This window comes from Lithobates pipiens, unplaced genomic scaffold (genome assembly GCF_037356315.1).
Source record: "Lithobates pipiens isolate NorthernLeopardFrog02 unplaced genomic scaffold, aLitPip1_a1.2 Scaffold_18, whole genome shotgun sequence".
NCBI lineage: Eukaryota > Metazoa > Chordata > Amphibia > Anura > Ranidae > Lithobates > Lithobates pipiens.
Window position 1 is genome coordinate 1,085,633 of NW_027507758.1, and position 14,825 is coordinate 1,100,457.

Consider the following 14,825-nt stretch of genomic DNA (forward strand, 5'->3'; position numbering starts at 1 on the left):
TCACCTGCTGAGGACCTCATTCCATTCATTCCCCTGCCGAGACCCTCATTCCGTTCATTCCCCTGCCGAGACCCTCATTCCGTTCATTCCCCTGCCGAGACCCTCATTCCGTTCATTCCCCTGCCGAGACCCTCATTCCGTTCATTCCCCTGCCGAGACCCTCATTCCGTTCATTCCCCTGCCGAGACCCTCATTCCGTTCATTCCCCTGCCGAGACCCTCATTCCGTTCATTCCCCTGCCGAGACCCTCATTCCGTTCATTCCCCTGCCGAGACCCTCATTCCGTTCATTCCCCTGCCGAGACCCTCATTCCGTTCATTCCCCTGCCGAGACCCTCATTCCGTTCATTCCCCTGCCTAGACCCTCATTCCGTTCATTCCCCTGCCGAGGCCCTCATTCTGTTCATTCCCCTGCCGAGACCCTCATTCCGTTCATTCACCTGCCTAGACCCTCATTCTGTTCATTCCCCTGCCGAGACCCTCATTCAGTTCATTCACCTGCCGGGACCCTCATTGTGTTCAGTCCTCTGCCGAGACCCTCATTCCGTTCATTCCCCTCCTGTCCGATCTCACCCCTCATATCTGATCCCCCCCCTCCTGTCCGATCTCACCCCTAATATCCGATCCCCCCCTCCTCCTGTCCGATATCCCCCCTCATATCTGATCTCACCCCTCATATCTGATCCCCCCCCTCCTGTCCAATCTCACCCCTCATATCTGATCCCCCCCCTCCTGTCCGATCTCACCCCTCATATATGACCCCCCCCCCCTCCTGTCCGATCTCACCCCTCATATCTGATCTCCCCCCCCCTCCTGTCCGATCTCACCCCTCATATTTGATCCCCCCCCTCCTGTCCGATCTCACCCCTCATATCTGATCCCCCCCCTCCTGTCCGATCTCACCCCTCATATCTGATCCCCCCTCCTGTCCGATCTCACCCCTCATATCTGATCCCCTCCCTCCTGTCCGATCTCACCCCTCATATCTGACCCCCCCCCTCCTGTCCGATCTCACCCCTCATATCTGATCCCCCCCCTCCTGTCCGATCTCACCCCTCATATCTGATCTCCCCCCCCTCCTGTCCGATCTCACCCCTCATATCTGATCCCCCCCCCTCCTGTCCGATCTCACCCCTCATATCTGATCCCCCCCTCCTGTCCGATCTCACCCCTCATATCTGATCCCCCCCCTCCTGTCCGATCTCACCCCTCATATCTGATCCCCCCCCCTCCTGTCCGATCTTACCCCTCATATCTAATCCCCCCCCTCCTGTCCGATCTCACCCCTCATATCTGACCCCCCCCCCCTTCCTGTCCGATCTCACCCCTCATATCTGATCCCCCCCCTCCTGTCCGATCTCACCCCTCATATCTGATCTCCCCCCCTCCTGTCCGATCTCACCCCTCATATCTGACCCCCCCCCCTCCTGTCCGATCTCACCCCTCATATCTGACCCCCCCCCCTTCCTGTCCGATCTCACCCCTCATATCTGATCCCCCCCCTCCTGTCCGATCTCACCCCTCATATCTGATCTCCCCCCCCTCCTGTCCGATCTCACCCCTCATATCTGACCCCCCCCCCCCTCCTGTCCGATCTCACCCCTCATATCTGATCCCCCCCCTCCTGTCCGATCTCACCCCTCATATCTGATCCCCCCCCTCCTTTCCGATCTCACCCCTCATATCTGATCCCCCCCAGTCCGATCTCACCCCTCATATCTGACCCCCCCCTCCTGTCCGATCTCACCCCTCATATCTGATCCCCCCCTCCTATCTCACCCCTCATATCTGATCGCCCCCCCTCCTGTCCGATCTCACCCCTCATATCTGACCCCCCCATCTCCCCTCCTCCACCCTCACTGTGTCTTCTTCTCATTGCAGGTTGGGCGATGCAGGTCGCCTCCTTCATCTTCATCCGCAGGAAGTGGGAGGAGGACAGAAGCCATTTTGAATCCATGTTGGATTATTTCTGTGACATTAAAGAGCCACTCCAACTTCTCTTCTTCCCGGAGGGGACCGACCTGACCGGTGAGTGGACCTCCCTTCAGTGGGTGGAGCCGTGTGCCTCACCTGTCATACTGGGTCATGACATCATCGGAGGGGGAGGGGGAGGTTGCTTTAAATATGACAAATGAAGTTTGTTGCGCTCAGATATGGTGGAGTTCCCCTTTAAGGTGCACCGTTCCTTCAATAGACCTCAGGGAACCAATAAGAGAAGAGGATGGAGTCCCGGGAGATTTGTGAAGGAATCTTCTGCAGGAGAAGTTCTTTGGATGTGAGAGAAGTTCCTCCATCCTCCTCCTTCCCATTCCCCCCTCCCCCACCAACCTTCACCCCAAACAAATGCTCTCCCCTTCCCGCCCCCCTCCCTCCCCCCGCCAACCTTCACCCCAAACAAACGTTCTCCCCGCCCCCCTTCCCGCCCCCTCCCTCCCCCCGCCAACCTTCACCTCAAACAAACGTTCTCCCCACCCCCCTTCCCGCCCCTCCCTCCCCCCGCCAACCTTCACCCCAAACAAACGTTCTCCCCGCCACCCTTCCCGTCCCTCCCTCCCCCCCTGCCAACCTTCACCCCAAACAAACGTTCTCCCCGCCCCCCCTTCCCGCCCCCTCCCTCCCCCCCGCCAACCTTCCCCTCAAACAAACGTTCTCCCCGCCCCCCTTCCCGCCCCCTCCCTCCCCCCGCCAACCTTCACCCCAAACAAACGTTCTCCCCGCCCCCCTTCCCGCCCCCTCCCTCCCCCCCGCCAACCTTCACCTCAAACAAACGTTCTCCCCGCCCCCCCTTCCCGTCCCTCCCTCCCCCCCTGCCAACCTTCACCCCAAACAAACGTTCTCCCCGCCCCCTCTTCCCGCCCCCTCCCTCCCCCCCGCCAACCTTCACCTCAAACAAACGTTCTCCCCACCCCCCTTCCCGCCCCCTCCCTCCCCCCCGCCAACCTTCACCTCAAACAAACGTTCTCCCCGCCCCCCTTCCCGCCCCCTCCCTCCCCCCACCAACCTTCACCCCAAACAAACGTTCTCCCCACCCCCCTTCCCTCCCCCTCCCTGCTCCCCGCCAAACTTCACCTCAAACAAACGTTCTCCCCGCCCCCCTTCCCGCCCCCTCCCTCCCCCCCGCCAACCTTCACCTCAAACAAACGTTCTCCCCACCCCCCTTCCCGCCCCCTCCCTCCCCCCCGCCAACCTTCACCCCAAACAAACGTTCTCCCCACCCCCCTTCCCTCCCCCTCCCTGCTCCCCGCCAAACTTCACCTCAAACAAACGTTCTCCCCGCCCCCCTTCCCGCCCCCTCCCTCCCCCCCGCCAACCTTCACCCCAAACAAACGTTCTCCCCACCCCCCTTCCCGCCCCCTCCCTCCCCCCCGCCAACCTTCACCCCAAACAAACGTTCTCCCCACCCCCCTTCCCTCCCCCTCCCTGCTCCCCGCCAACCTTCACCCCAAACAAACGTTCTCCCCGCCCCCTTCCCGCCCCCTCCCTCCCCCCCGCCAACCTTCACCTCAAACAAACGTTCTCCCCACTGTTGGCGGTAATATTTGGCCTCCTCCATGTGGCTCCCCCTGACGGATCCCATCATTTTATGTAGGCAGATTATTCTCATCCCCCGATCACACAGAGCGCGGGGCGAGCAGACAAATCCGCACAGCCAGGAGTCGGGATCAGGAGATGTTCTCACGCTGCTACCCGTCTCCTGCAACCCATGGAAGATTAGTGTGCCCTTCAGACTCTTATGCTGGGGGGAGCGATGGGGATTGTGGAATGGAGCCCCCCCGCTCCTGTGCCCGCTGAAGAGTGGAAAAAAGGGATCCCCAATGCCGCACATCCAGGCATATAGTGTAGCGATGGAAGAGACCTCAGCCTGGACTCCTGCCAGGCCACGCGACCAACGCGTTTCTCCCCACCCCCACACAGTTTAATCGCGATTAAGCTCTGGGGGAGGAGCAAAGCATGTTGGAGACGTGGGCTGGCGGAAATCCAGGCTGAGGTTGTCTCTTTCATCACTGCACTAAATAGATGTGCAGCATTGGGGATCCCCTTTTTCTTCTCGTCTCCTGTCTCCTGCAGGTGGGAGAGACGTCACGTCAATGTGACATCATCGTATTATTAACTCTCCGCCCCCTGACTCCTCCTCCCTGAGACTAATTATCACTATTTACTAAAAGCAGATTATAGGAAGGTGTTGTGTTATGTATAGGAGACTGACACAGGGCACCCAGCGTCTACACTCTACCAACGGTCACCCTGTACTGGGATAAACATGACGGCTGCCAGTGTCTACACTCCACTGACCGAACCCCCATACTGTGATAAACATGGTGGGTGCCAGGGTCTACACTCTACCAACAGAACCCATGTACTGGGATAAACATGACAGCTTCCAGCCTTTCCACATTACCATCGGAACCCCTGTACTGGGATAAACATGGGGGTTTCCAGCATCTACACTCTACTAATGGAACCCCCGTACTGGGACAACATGGCAGTTTCCAGCATCTACACTCTACTAATGGAGCTCCTGTACTGGGACAACATGGCGGTTTCCAGCATCTACACTCTACCAACGGAACCCCCATACTGGGACAACATGGTGGTTTCCAGAGTCTACACTCTACTAATGGAACCCCCGTACTGGGGCAACATGGTGGTTTCCAGCATCTACACTCTACTAATGAAACCCCCATACTGGGAAAACATGGCGGTTTCCAGCATCTACACTCTACCAACGGAACCCCCATACTGGGACAACATGGTGGTTTCCAGAGTCTACACTCTACTAATGAAACCCCTGTACTGGGGCAACATGGTGGTTTCCAGCATCTACACTCTACTAATGAAACCCCCGTACTGGGACAACATGGTGGTTTCCAGCATCTACACTCTACTAATGAAACCCCTGTACTGGGGCAACATGGTGGTTTCCAGCATCTACACTCTACTAATGAAACCCCCATACTGGGAAAACATGGTGGTTTCCAGCATCTACACTCTACTAATGAAACCCCTGTACTGGGGCAACATGGTGGTTTCCACCATCTACACTCTACTAATGGAACCCCCGTACTGGGAAAACATGGTGGTTTCCAGCATCTACACTCTACTAATGAAACCCCTGTACTGGGGCAACATGGTGGTTTCCAGCATCTACACTCTACTAATGAAACCCCCGTACTGGGACAACATGGTGGTTTCCAGCATCTACACTCTACTAATGAAACCCCTGTACTGGGGCAACATGGTGGTTTCCAGCATCTACACTCTACTAATGAAACCCCCATACTGGGAAAACATGGTGGTTTCCAGCATCTACACTCTACTAATGAAACCCCTGTACTGGGGCAACATGGTGGTTTCCACCATCTACACTCTACTAATGGAACCCCCGTACTGGGAAAACATGGTGGTTTCCAGCATCTACACTCTACTAATGAAACCCCGGTACTGGGGCAACATGGTGGTTTCCAGCATCTACACTCTACTAATGAAACCCCTGTACTGGGACAACATGGTGGTTTCCAGCATCTACACTCTACTAATGAAACCCCTGTACTGGGACAACATGGTGGTTTCCAGCATCTACACTCTACTAATGAAACCCCTGTACTGGGACAACATGGTGGTTTCCAGCATCTACACTCTACTAATGAAACCCCCATACTGGGAAAACATGGTGGTTTCCAGCATCTACACTCTACTAATGAAACCCCGGTACTGGGGCAACATGGTGGTTTCCAGCATCTACACTCTACTAATGAAACCCCGGTACTGGGGCAACATGGTGGTTTCCAGCATCTACACTCTACTAATGAAACCCCCGTACTGGGGCAACATGGTGGTTTCCAGCATCTACACTCTACTAATGAAACCCCCGTACTGGGGCAACATGGTGGTTTCCAGCATCTACACTCTACTAATGAAACCCCGGTACTGGGGCAACATGGTGGTTTCCAGCATCTACACTACTAATGGAACCCCCGTACTGGGACAACATGGTGGTTTCCAGAGTCTACACTCTACCAACGGAACCCCCGTACTGGGATAAACCTGGTGGCTGCCAACGTCTACACTCTACCAATGGTCACCCTGTACTGGGATAAACATGGCGGCTATCGGAGTCTACACTGTACTAGCAGAACCCCCGTACTGGGATAAGCATGGCGGCTGCCAGCATCTACGCTCCACGAACGGAACCCCCATATTGGGATAAACATGGTGGCTGAAACAGACACCACAAGCTGCCGCTCCATCGCTTGTTGTAGAAGTGGAGGACGTAAGGATTCCCGTGATTCTCATCGCACCGGATTGTTTCAGAAGGACGCAGTACACAGACTGTTGGCAGACCGGCCATGGCCTTCTCTAAGTAGACTAGATTTGATGGCAATTGGACCCATATTCCAGATGGAAAGGGGAACATGTGATATGATCACCCTAACCTCACCCAGAGGGAGAAAATCGACTTCCATAAAGATCTACATGGAAGGTCTTCTTCATCGGGTGTGAGGAAAGATGTCCGAGTCCCAGGGAATGTTCTGTCACCCGTATCTTGGCTTTTCTTCAGTCTGGTCTATCGAGCGCTTGGCTGTGACCTCCCTTAAGGGACAGATTTCTGGCTTGTCTGTCCTTTTCCAGAAACCTTCTCGGTGTCACTCGGATTAGAGATCTCCTCATAGAAGACCTCTCATGGATAGTCGCCTTCCTCCTGCCCATTATGTCTTTTTGGAGTTTCTCGCAGCTGATGGCCATATCACTCAGGACAATCGTGGGGCCAAGACCTTCCCCTCTACCCAAGGTGGTCTCTCTCTCTTCCTTCCACTTCAATAAAGATATTGAGCTTCCCTTTGTCTTCTAGACTATCCGGCTTCTATTCGCCAGTCCCTTATTGTCCTCCCTTCAGGTGCCTCCCGCTCCACATTGCCAGGCGGATGACACCGCTCATTCCTAGGGCTTCCCCTTCCCCCTTTTCGGAGCTCCGGCCAGCAGATCTCTTGGGCTTTTCAGCCTCTGCTTCCCAGATTTGCGGCCCGCGGTCCGCTCTTCACACGTTTTTCTATCTGGTAGATCTCAGACCTCGGCTGACACCAGATTCATCCACAAGTTGTTCGCTGTCTGAGTGTCCGGCCCTCAGTTTAGTGTTCGAGGAATTCCCCCCCCCCCCCCCCCCCTTTTTTTTTTTGGAGGAAAAAAAAAATAGTTGCAAAATGTTGCCAAAAGAAAGACGAGTTCTTCCCAAATAACAAAGTAACGGGTTGATTGTTTATCTTACGAAAAGCCAATTATATCGCCACATGAAGCGGTCCGTACGGGAAATGTCCATGAAGTGTGAGAGATGATGTCATAATTGCATTTCTTTAAGGAAGAATCCCTCTATTCACTCTTTTTATCCTTTATTACAGGGGGTCTCAAACTGGAGGCCCCCCAGCTGTTGCAAAACTACAACTCCCATGAGGCATTGCAAGGCTGACAGTTACAAGCATGATTCCCACAGCCAGAGGCATGATGGGACTTGTAGTTTTGCAACAGCTGGAGGGCCGCCAGTTTGAGACACCTGCTTTATTACATCTCAGTGCTGCTAATTTACTGCAGCCTCTTTTTAGCCACTTCCAGTCTCGACATGCTTCAGCAATGGCTGCCTGGCATTTCTCAGGTTGGATTTCCTGATGGTGACACCAGTGTAATGTTCCTTGAAGCGGCTGCTTATAGCCTCCATCAGAAGCCCGTGTGACAGGCTGGAGCAGAATTAGAAGGCAGAGAGGTGTTGTCACCTTTTATAACAGGAAGTGCCTGAACAAGACCAGCCCTGCCGTCTGTCAGAACGCCCGTAGAGTGGCTGCTTTTTATTGGATCCAGGCACTGATCAGCTGACTTTTCAATTGAAAGATATCAGCCAGGAGAGGAGCAAGACGGCCGCTCACTGATCACATTTCATCGGGAAGCGACCAGAATGTGTGCAGTGTATGGCCAGCCCGAGTGAGGACTGTCGGAGCAAGATCTCTGCCCTGGAGGTTCTGTAATTGGTCCTCACCATTAATCTTCCAAGATTCTTCTTCTCCTGATTGGTTATCAAAGGGAAGATCTGTCATCTTCTTGGGAATGTCTAGAGATGGGAACTGTGCCTGAGTACCACCCTGAAAATCTACCTTTCTACAATTCCTCCTAATAAATATCAGTGCACTTCCTGTGCCTAGGCACTCCTTTTATCGGTGCACTTCCTGTGTCTGGGCACTCCTTATATCGGTGCACTTCCTGTGCCTAGGCACTCCATATATCGGTGCACTTCCTGTGCCTAGGCACTCCTTATATCGGTGCACTTCCTGTGTCTGGGCACTCCTTATATCGGTGCACTTCCTGTGTCTGGGCACTCCTTATATCGGTGCACTTCCTGTGCCTAGGCACTCCTTATATCGGTGCACTTCCCGTTCCTGGACCCGTCTTATATCAGTGCACTTTCTGATCGGAGCTGTATATCTGCAGTGTGAGAGTATCTAAGGCACTGCTGCCCCTGACTGCTAGTCTCCCCAGATTTGGTGATGTCACTGCTGTGTTGATCATGGTTCCCCTTGCTGGAAGGGGAGCTGTGCTTGAGGATCTGCAGTGCAAGAATCTCCCTGCTTCATCTATTCTGTGTATCTGTGCTTTCTCCTCCTCTCCTTCTGCTTCATTTCCCCGCTGGTTATTATGGTTAGTCAGCAATAGGGGAAATATAAGCTTCAGGGAGACCAGACAATGCTGGTGACTGGTCTTTTTTGGGCTGCTTGTCTTTTTTGGGCACAGCTTCCACAGTACAGGTCTTCTTTCATTTGTTTGACATTTTGAAGGGGTAATTTGAAGACCCCAAGGTGGGTTGGAGCACCATAAACCATGAAAGGAACGGGAACATATCTCGAAGCAATGGCCTGACCCCCTACACCTTCCATACGAAGTACTGACTCCTCAGTCTGCCAGATATCCAGCCCCCCTGAGAATTTCCATACGGTGTGTTGGCCCATCACTGACAGATCCCTGCCCCCCCCCCCTCATACCTTCCATATGATGAACTGACCCTTCACCCAGACAGATCTAATTCTGCTCCTCGGACATTTCTATCCATATTTTCCACTTTCTATTTTAGGACATTTTTGGGTCCTCGGACACATCTGTTCACAATCTCTCCCGCCGTTGTCTTCTGAATGGAATGGTTCATCGCTGCTGGGATCGGGTTTATGGGTTAGAAACGACTCGTCTTGTATTTTTATCTCCCACTTCAAACGCTGCGACTTTTCAAAGATCGGTAAACGGTATTTGTATCTCTTTCCATCTCTGAAGTCCCTCCAAAACAAAGTCTGCCAAGATGAAATGTGTGTTTGTTTAAGGCTACTGCTGGGATCCCCAGAGGGGAGGAACGCGGGGCGAACGTCAACCAGCTGCCAATTGGCTCCAACTCAGAAAATAAAAAAATGTTACTGGTCGTGTTCAAATGAAAGTCACTCATTTATTAAAGGGCCCCTCTGAACAGAATATGGACTGATACCATTTCATCCCAGGTAGTCCCACTCAGGAACATGGACTACCTGCAGAGTCCCTCTCATTTGTCTCCTGCTGATCTGCCCTGAGAGGTCAGTCCTGCAACTGGCAGGAACCAACCTTCTCTGAATGACCGGAATCTGAGCCGGCAGGAGGACGATGGTCCAGTCTTCCCAGGTTCCAGAGCCAGTAGAAAGAGGAGGGTCCACTGTTCCCAGATCTAGAGCCAGCAGAAAGATAAAGGTTTCAGTGTTCCCAGGTCCAGAGCCAGCAGAAAGATGAGGTTCCAGTGTTCCCAGGTCCAGAGCCAGCAGAAAGATGAGGTTCCAGTGTTCCCAGGTCCAGAGCCAGCAGAAGGACAGGGTTCCAGTGGTCCCAGAGCCAGCAGAAAGATGGTGTTCCAGTGTTCCCGGGTGAAGAGCCAGCAGAAAGATGGGGGGGTTCTTGGTTCCAGAGCCAGCAGAAAGACAAAGTTCCAGTGTTCCCAGGTCTCAGAACCAGCAGAAAGATGAAGTCCCCATGTTCACAGGTCCCAGAGCCAGCCACCCCCCCCCCCCTCAGTCAGACCTAAAGCTCTGCAATCGGCTCAGGTCATTAGCTGTTTGCAGAGTTATAGGTCTGACTTGGCAGAGGGCATGTTGGACCTCTGCAGAGAGTCCACTAATTCCACGCGGAGCATGCTATCAGGGGACTGGGTTTTCTACTCTGGCTGCTTCCTGAAGAAACGCTACTATCTAAGACAGGGATATGCAATTAGCGGACCTCCAGCTGTTGCAAAACTACAAGTCCCATCATGCCTCTGCCTCTGGGTGGCATGCTCATGGCTGTCAGTCTTGCTATGCCTCATGGGACTTGTAGTTCTGCAACAGCTGGAGGTCCGCTAATTGCATATCCCTGATCTAAGACATTGCCCCCTTTTGGATTGGATACATCTGGAATGTATTCAGCTCAATTAAATTGAAGTCAGTTGGGCTCGGCATCTGGTAGACTTTATTGGTGGCCCCACTAGCTGTACATAGTTGCCTTACCTTCACTGCCCCCCACCCCCACCCCCCTGCTACTCCCTAAACCCTGTAAGGTTATCCCCAGCAAGAGTCATGTGATCTCCTGTACCTGGGTGTCCTCATCACTTCCATATGCTATTGCAGTGTATGAGGTCCTTCTTGTTGAGCCTTTTAAGTCTTTAAAAGGACACCATCACCTTCTCTATTTATGTAGAGCCCGTGGCTGGGTAAGTACCCGTGCCATTGAGGGGGTGAGACCTATGTGCAAAAATGAATGATCAAAGTGACAGGGTCCCTTTAAATTAGTATCTAAACTCACAATCCTGCGGGTGCCCAGCATACTAATATAGGGGGAGGGTCCACCAGAAGGACCGGTACAAGGCCCAGGAGGGGACAGGGAAGGAATCGGCTTAGGTATGTAGAAGGATCAGACGCAATATAACAGCCGGTAACTGTCAGGGCTGGCAGACAGCCCAATATTACAATAACGGGAATGGGTGTGTACCCGCAGATGATTATCCATGTTGTAGATCTTATCTTCATTCACACGTGTCGTAACCAACCCAGGGGGATGAAATCTCATATCTGAGGATCTCTTTCTTGTTAGTCTTGGGTGGAGTTCTCCATTGAAGGATATGTAAAGACTAATATGGAACACTCATTGCTTACAAACCTCATCGTGACAAGACTTGCCTTAATACATCTAGCAAAGGAAGTCTTCAGATACCATTTTAGTAATGGTCATCCAAGGTTGATGGACTGGGCTTTGTGAGGGGCACTATCAGTGTCTACTGGGACTCCAGAATGAGTCTGGATGTCTTGGCAGCCCTTGTCAGCACTGTAAACCATTGATGCAAGGTGACAACACGTTAGCAAATTAAAGGCAGCTGTCACGGTCAGGCTCAGACTTGGAGACCAGTAGCTACAGCAGTAGAGGGACTCCCAATGACCAGCTGGATAAGTACACAAACAGGTCACCCTGGTGCATGACACGGGCTCAGCCAAGGTGCGGAGTGTAAGTACTAACCGGTATTCACCAGAACTCCTGATACGGTGCATGGGTTTTGCTGTGTGTTTGGTACCAGGTCACAGTTCTTAGGATCGCCCCACCAGGAGGTGAGCAAGCCAGGGTCCAGTAGCAGATATAGCAGGTAGGGATCAAACAGAAGCGTAGTCCGTAAACAAGCAAAAGGTCGGTAACAAGTGGTTGCATGTAAGGATCAAGCACAAGCATAGTTGAGGAACAAGCCAAAGGTCGGTAACAAGTGGTAGTGGTGATAGGGACAGCTGCGCAAAGGAGAAAAATATCAGCTGGAGGGAGCAGAACAATCTGTCAAACAGGAAGTGTAGAGACATGGCCTAAATCAAGAAGTTCATGGGAGGAGCAAAGAGTTCAAGGTTCACCCGAAAAAAGAGACAAGACAATAAAGTCCAAAGGGTCAGTCAGGGAGCTGTCCGGCATCTCAGGTGGCACAGCAAGAAGAGCCACTGCCGGAACGCAGCGGGGGTTGTGAGTTCAGATCCCGGTTCTGACAGCAGCTTGCAGTTACCTTTAAACAAGAAGCAATGTCTGAACCGAACTGGACTAGATGGAGGGTTCTCTGATTCAGTTGTTTCTATACTTTGAAAAGATAGGAAGGCTTCTTCGAGGAAGATTTAGCACAGGACTTGGAAATCTTATACTACCTGCGGTGATGCCGGGTGTTTTCATCTTCGCAGGTTTGTTGTCGGCCGATCTTGGCTTTTCTCCAAATGGTGGTGGATCTGTGACTGGCCTTGGGTATGATCAATGGTCAGATGTCATCCTTGGTAGTCATTTCTTGGAGGACAGTTTCTTCTCATTCCTTGGTGTGTGCCTTGGTACAGGGTGTCCAGTGAATTGCTCCTCCAGTCAGACCGCCGCTGACTCTGCGGGATGTCAGTTTGGTTCATTCTGTTTTACAGAAATATTTGAGCCCATTTGGGACCTTCCTTGGTTCTTTTGATGGATGTTTCTAGTTGCCGTACTTTGGCTAGTGGGATTTGGGAACTGGCAGTCCTTTGCTGGAAGGGATCATTCCTGGTTCTCCAATGTGACAAGCTGGTTATTGGCCTTTTTTGCCTTCCATCTCAGCCTAGATATTAGATTGCCTTCCCTTAGTCCTCAGCCTCAGTCGGGGGACAAGGCTCTATACACATCTCATGTTCTTCATACCATTAGGAGTTACCAGAAGTCATATGTCACAATTTAGTGTTTCGATTCCCCGTGTGCCCTCTGGGGCCCAAAAGGAGGGTCCTTTGGCTTTAAAATCTACTATTTCCCTTTTGGATTTATGAAGCTTAGAGTTTAAAAGAGAAGGTTCCACCTTTTTTGGTGAGGGCTCATTCTACCAGGGGTGTAGGTGCCTCCTGGGCCACCCGTCATCAGACTTTTACAAAACATTATCAGGTGAATGTTAGAGCCACTGAGGAGGCCACCTTTGGTCGCATTATTCTGCAGTCTGCTGCGTGAGGTTCTTTCTTGTTTCTGTTATTTTAGGCCCTGTTGGCTTGTTGCCCTTCCACCATGTTCAGTGCTTTGTGACATCCATGATAGTAAGGATTAATAACGCTGCTCCCGTAATGTACGCTAAAGGGATGGAGGATTTGTTGTAAGGACGAAGGACATGGAGATCCCTCCTCCCTGTGGTGTGGTTTATGGCTTGCTACAAACCTGAAGTCCTGCCTACTGGGGAGGGGTTATGTCTAAGAGGGGATTCCCTTTAGTTTTGCCAGTGTCCAATCACCTGTAGGTGGCCGCATAACCCTATTGTCGTAGATATGAAGATGCTTCGTGTTCTGGTATGTACTCCAGGAATTGGATTTTACAGGTAAAAAAAAAATTCCCATTTTTTAACGCTGCACCCTCTTTCTTCTCACATAGGAAGTCAGTGTGCTGCTGGTATCCAATGCTGGCTTCCTATTGGCAGTTCAGCTGCCGCTCTGAACCTTCTGTTACTCCTGGACAGGGATCAGGCCTATACGCTGTACTCGTGTTCACGATAGCACCGCCATATACCAGAGTACAGCAGTGCACGGCCATTCGGGTCAGTGGCAAGCCGTGGGCTGCCCAGGTGCAGGAAATACGCAGGCACCTATGCTGAACAGGCTCAGCCGGCCCATGCGTAAGAACCCTTGAAGTTTTACATGGACAAAGCAGAGGTTCACATTAAAGTAAGCCTGCCGTGAAAGATCAGAGGTCGCCATTGCTGATCTGCCCTTTGAAGACGCTGGTTGCTTGGCTGTCATGCCGAAGCATTGGCTCAGTTACTTTGAGAGTCATTGAGTCCTAACTTTTTATTTGCTGCATGCTTCTTCTGGGTCTGTGCCAGGCAACTAGCATTATCAGAAGAGGACCGGCATGGCAGCCCTGTCCTCTGTACAGGAATGTGATTGGTAGGATGTGCTCTGGTTGGTCAGTGATGATGCACAGTGTGTTCTCGTTATGGCGATCGCTCACTGCATCGTTTTGTGGACTCCTCGTTCAGTTCAGCTCCTTGCTGGTCGCCATTTGTGGGTTTAGTCGTTTTTGGATAATTGAGCTTCTTCCTAGAAATGAAGAGCGGTAAATCCATTAACTCCCAGCCAAAGCTCTGAATGATCCGCACTTATCTCTTCAGAGGAGAGTTATTCTGAGCAGAATGGATTTTTCTGGAAAAGAACCCTGTGTACCGATACAAGCACGGCTCCTACCTCAGTGACAGCGCTTCACCATGACCAGAATTACAATTATCAGACATGTGAGGAGAGGAGACAGCGCTCACTGGAAGGACCAGACATGTGAGGAGAGAGCGCTCACTGAAAGGACCAGACATGTGAAGAGAGGAGAGAGCGCTCACTGGAAGGACCAGACGTGAGGAAAGGGGAGAGCGCTCATTGGAAGGATCAGACATGTGAGGAGAGGAGAGTGCTCATTGGAAGGATCAGACATGAGGAGAGGAGAGAGCGATCACTGGAAGGACCAGACATGAGGAGAGAGAGAGCTCACTGGAAGGACCAGCCATGTGAGAAGAGGAGAGAGTGCTCCCTGGAAGGACCAGACATGAGGGGAGAGAGCGCTCACTGGAAGGACCAGACATGAGAGGAGAGAGCGCTCACTGGAAGGACCAGACATGAGGGGAGAGAGCGCTCACTGGAAGGACCAGACATGTGAAGAGAGGAGAGAGCACTCACTGGAATGATCAGACATGAGGAGAGAGAGCTCACTGGAAGGACCAGCCATGTGAGGAGAGGAGAGGAGAGAGCGCTCACTGGAAGGACCAGACATGTGAGGAGAGGAGAAAGAGAGCTCAGTGAAAGGACC

At 52.3% G+C, this 14,825-nt stretch overlaps 1 protein-coding gene across 2 annotated transcripts in view; it reads left to right on the forward strand.

Moving 5' to 3' along the window:
* The window catches only part of LOC143986935 (lysocardiolipin acyltransferase 1-like), a 149,191-nt gene that overhangs the window by 27,030 nt on the left and 107,336 nt on the right, over positions 1 to 14,825 (forward strand). For both annotated transcript variants that reach the window (XM_077485345.1, XM_077485344.1), the window contains exon 4: positions 1,881 to 2,027. In XM_077485345.1, the coding sequence (XP_077341471.1) occupies positions 1,881 to 2,027 (147 nt within the window). The remainder of the gene's footprint in view (positions 1 to 1,880; positions 2,028 to 14,825) is intronic.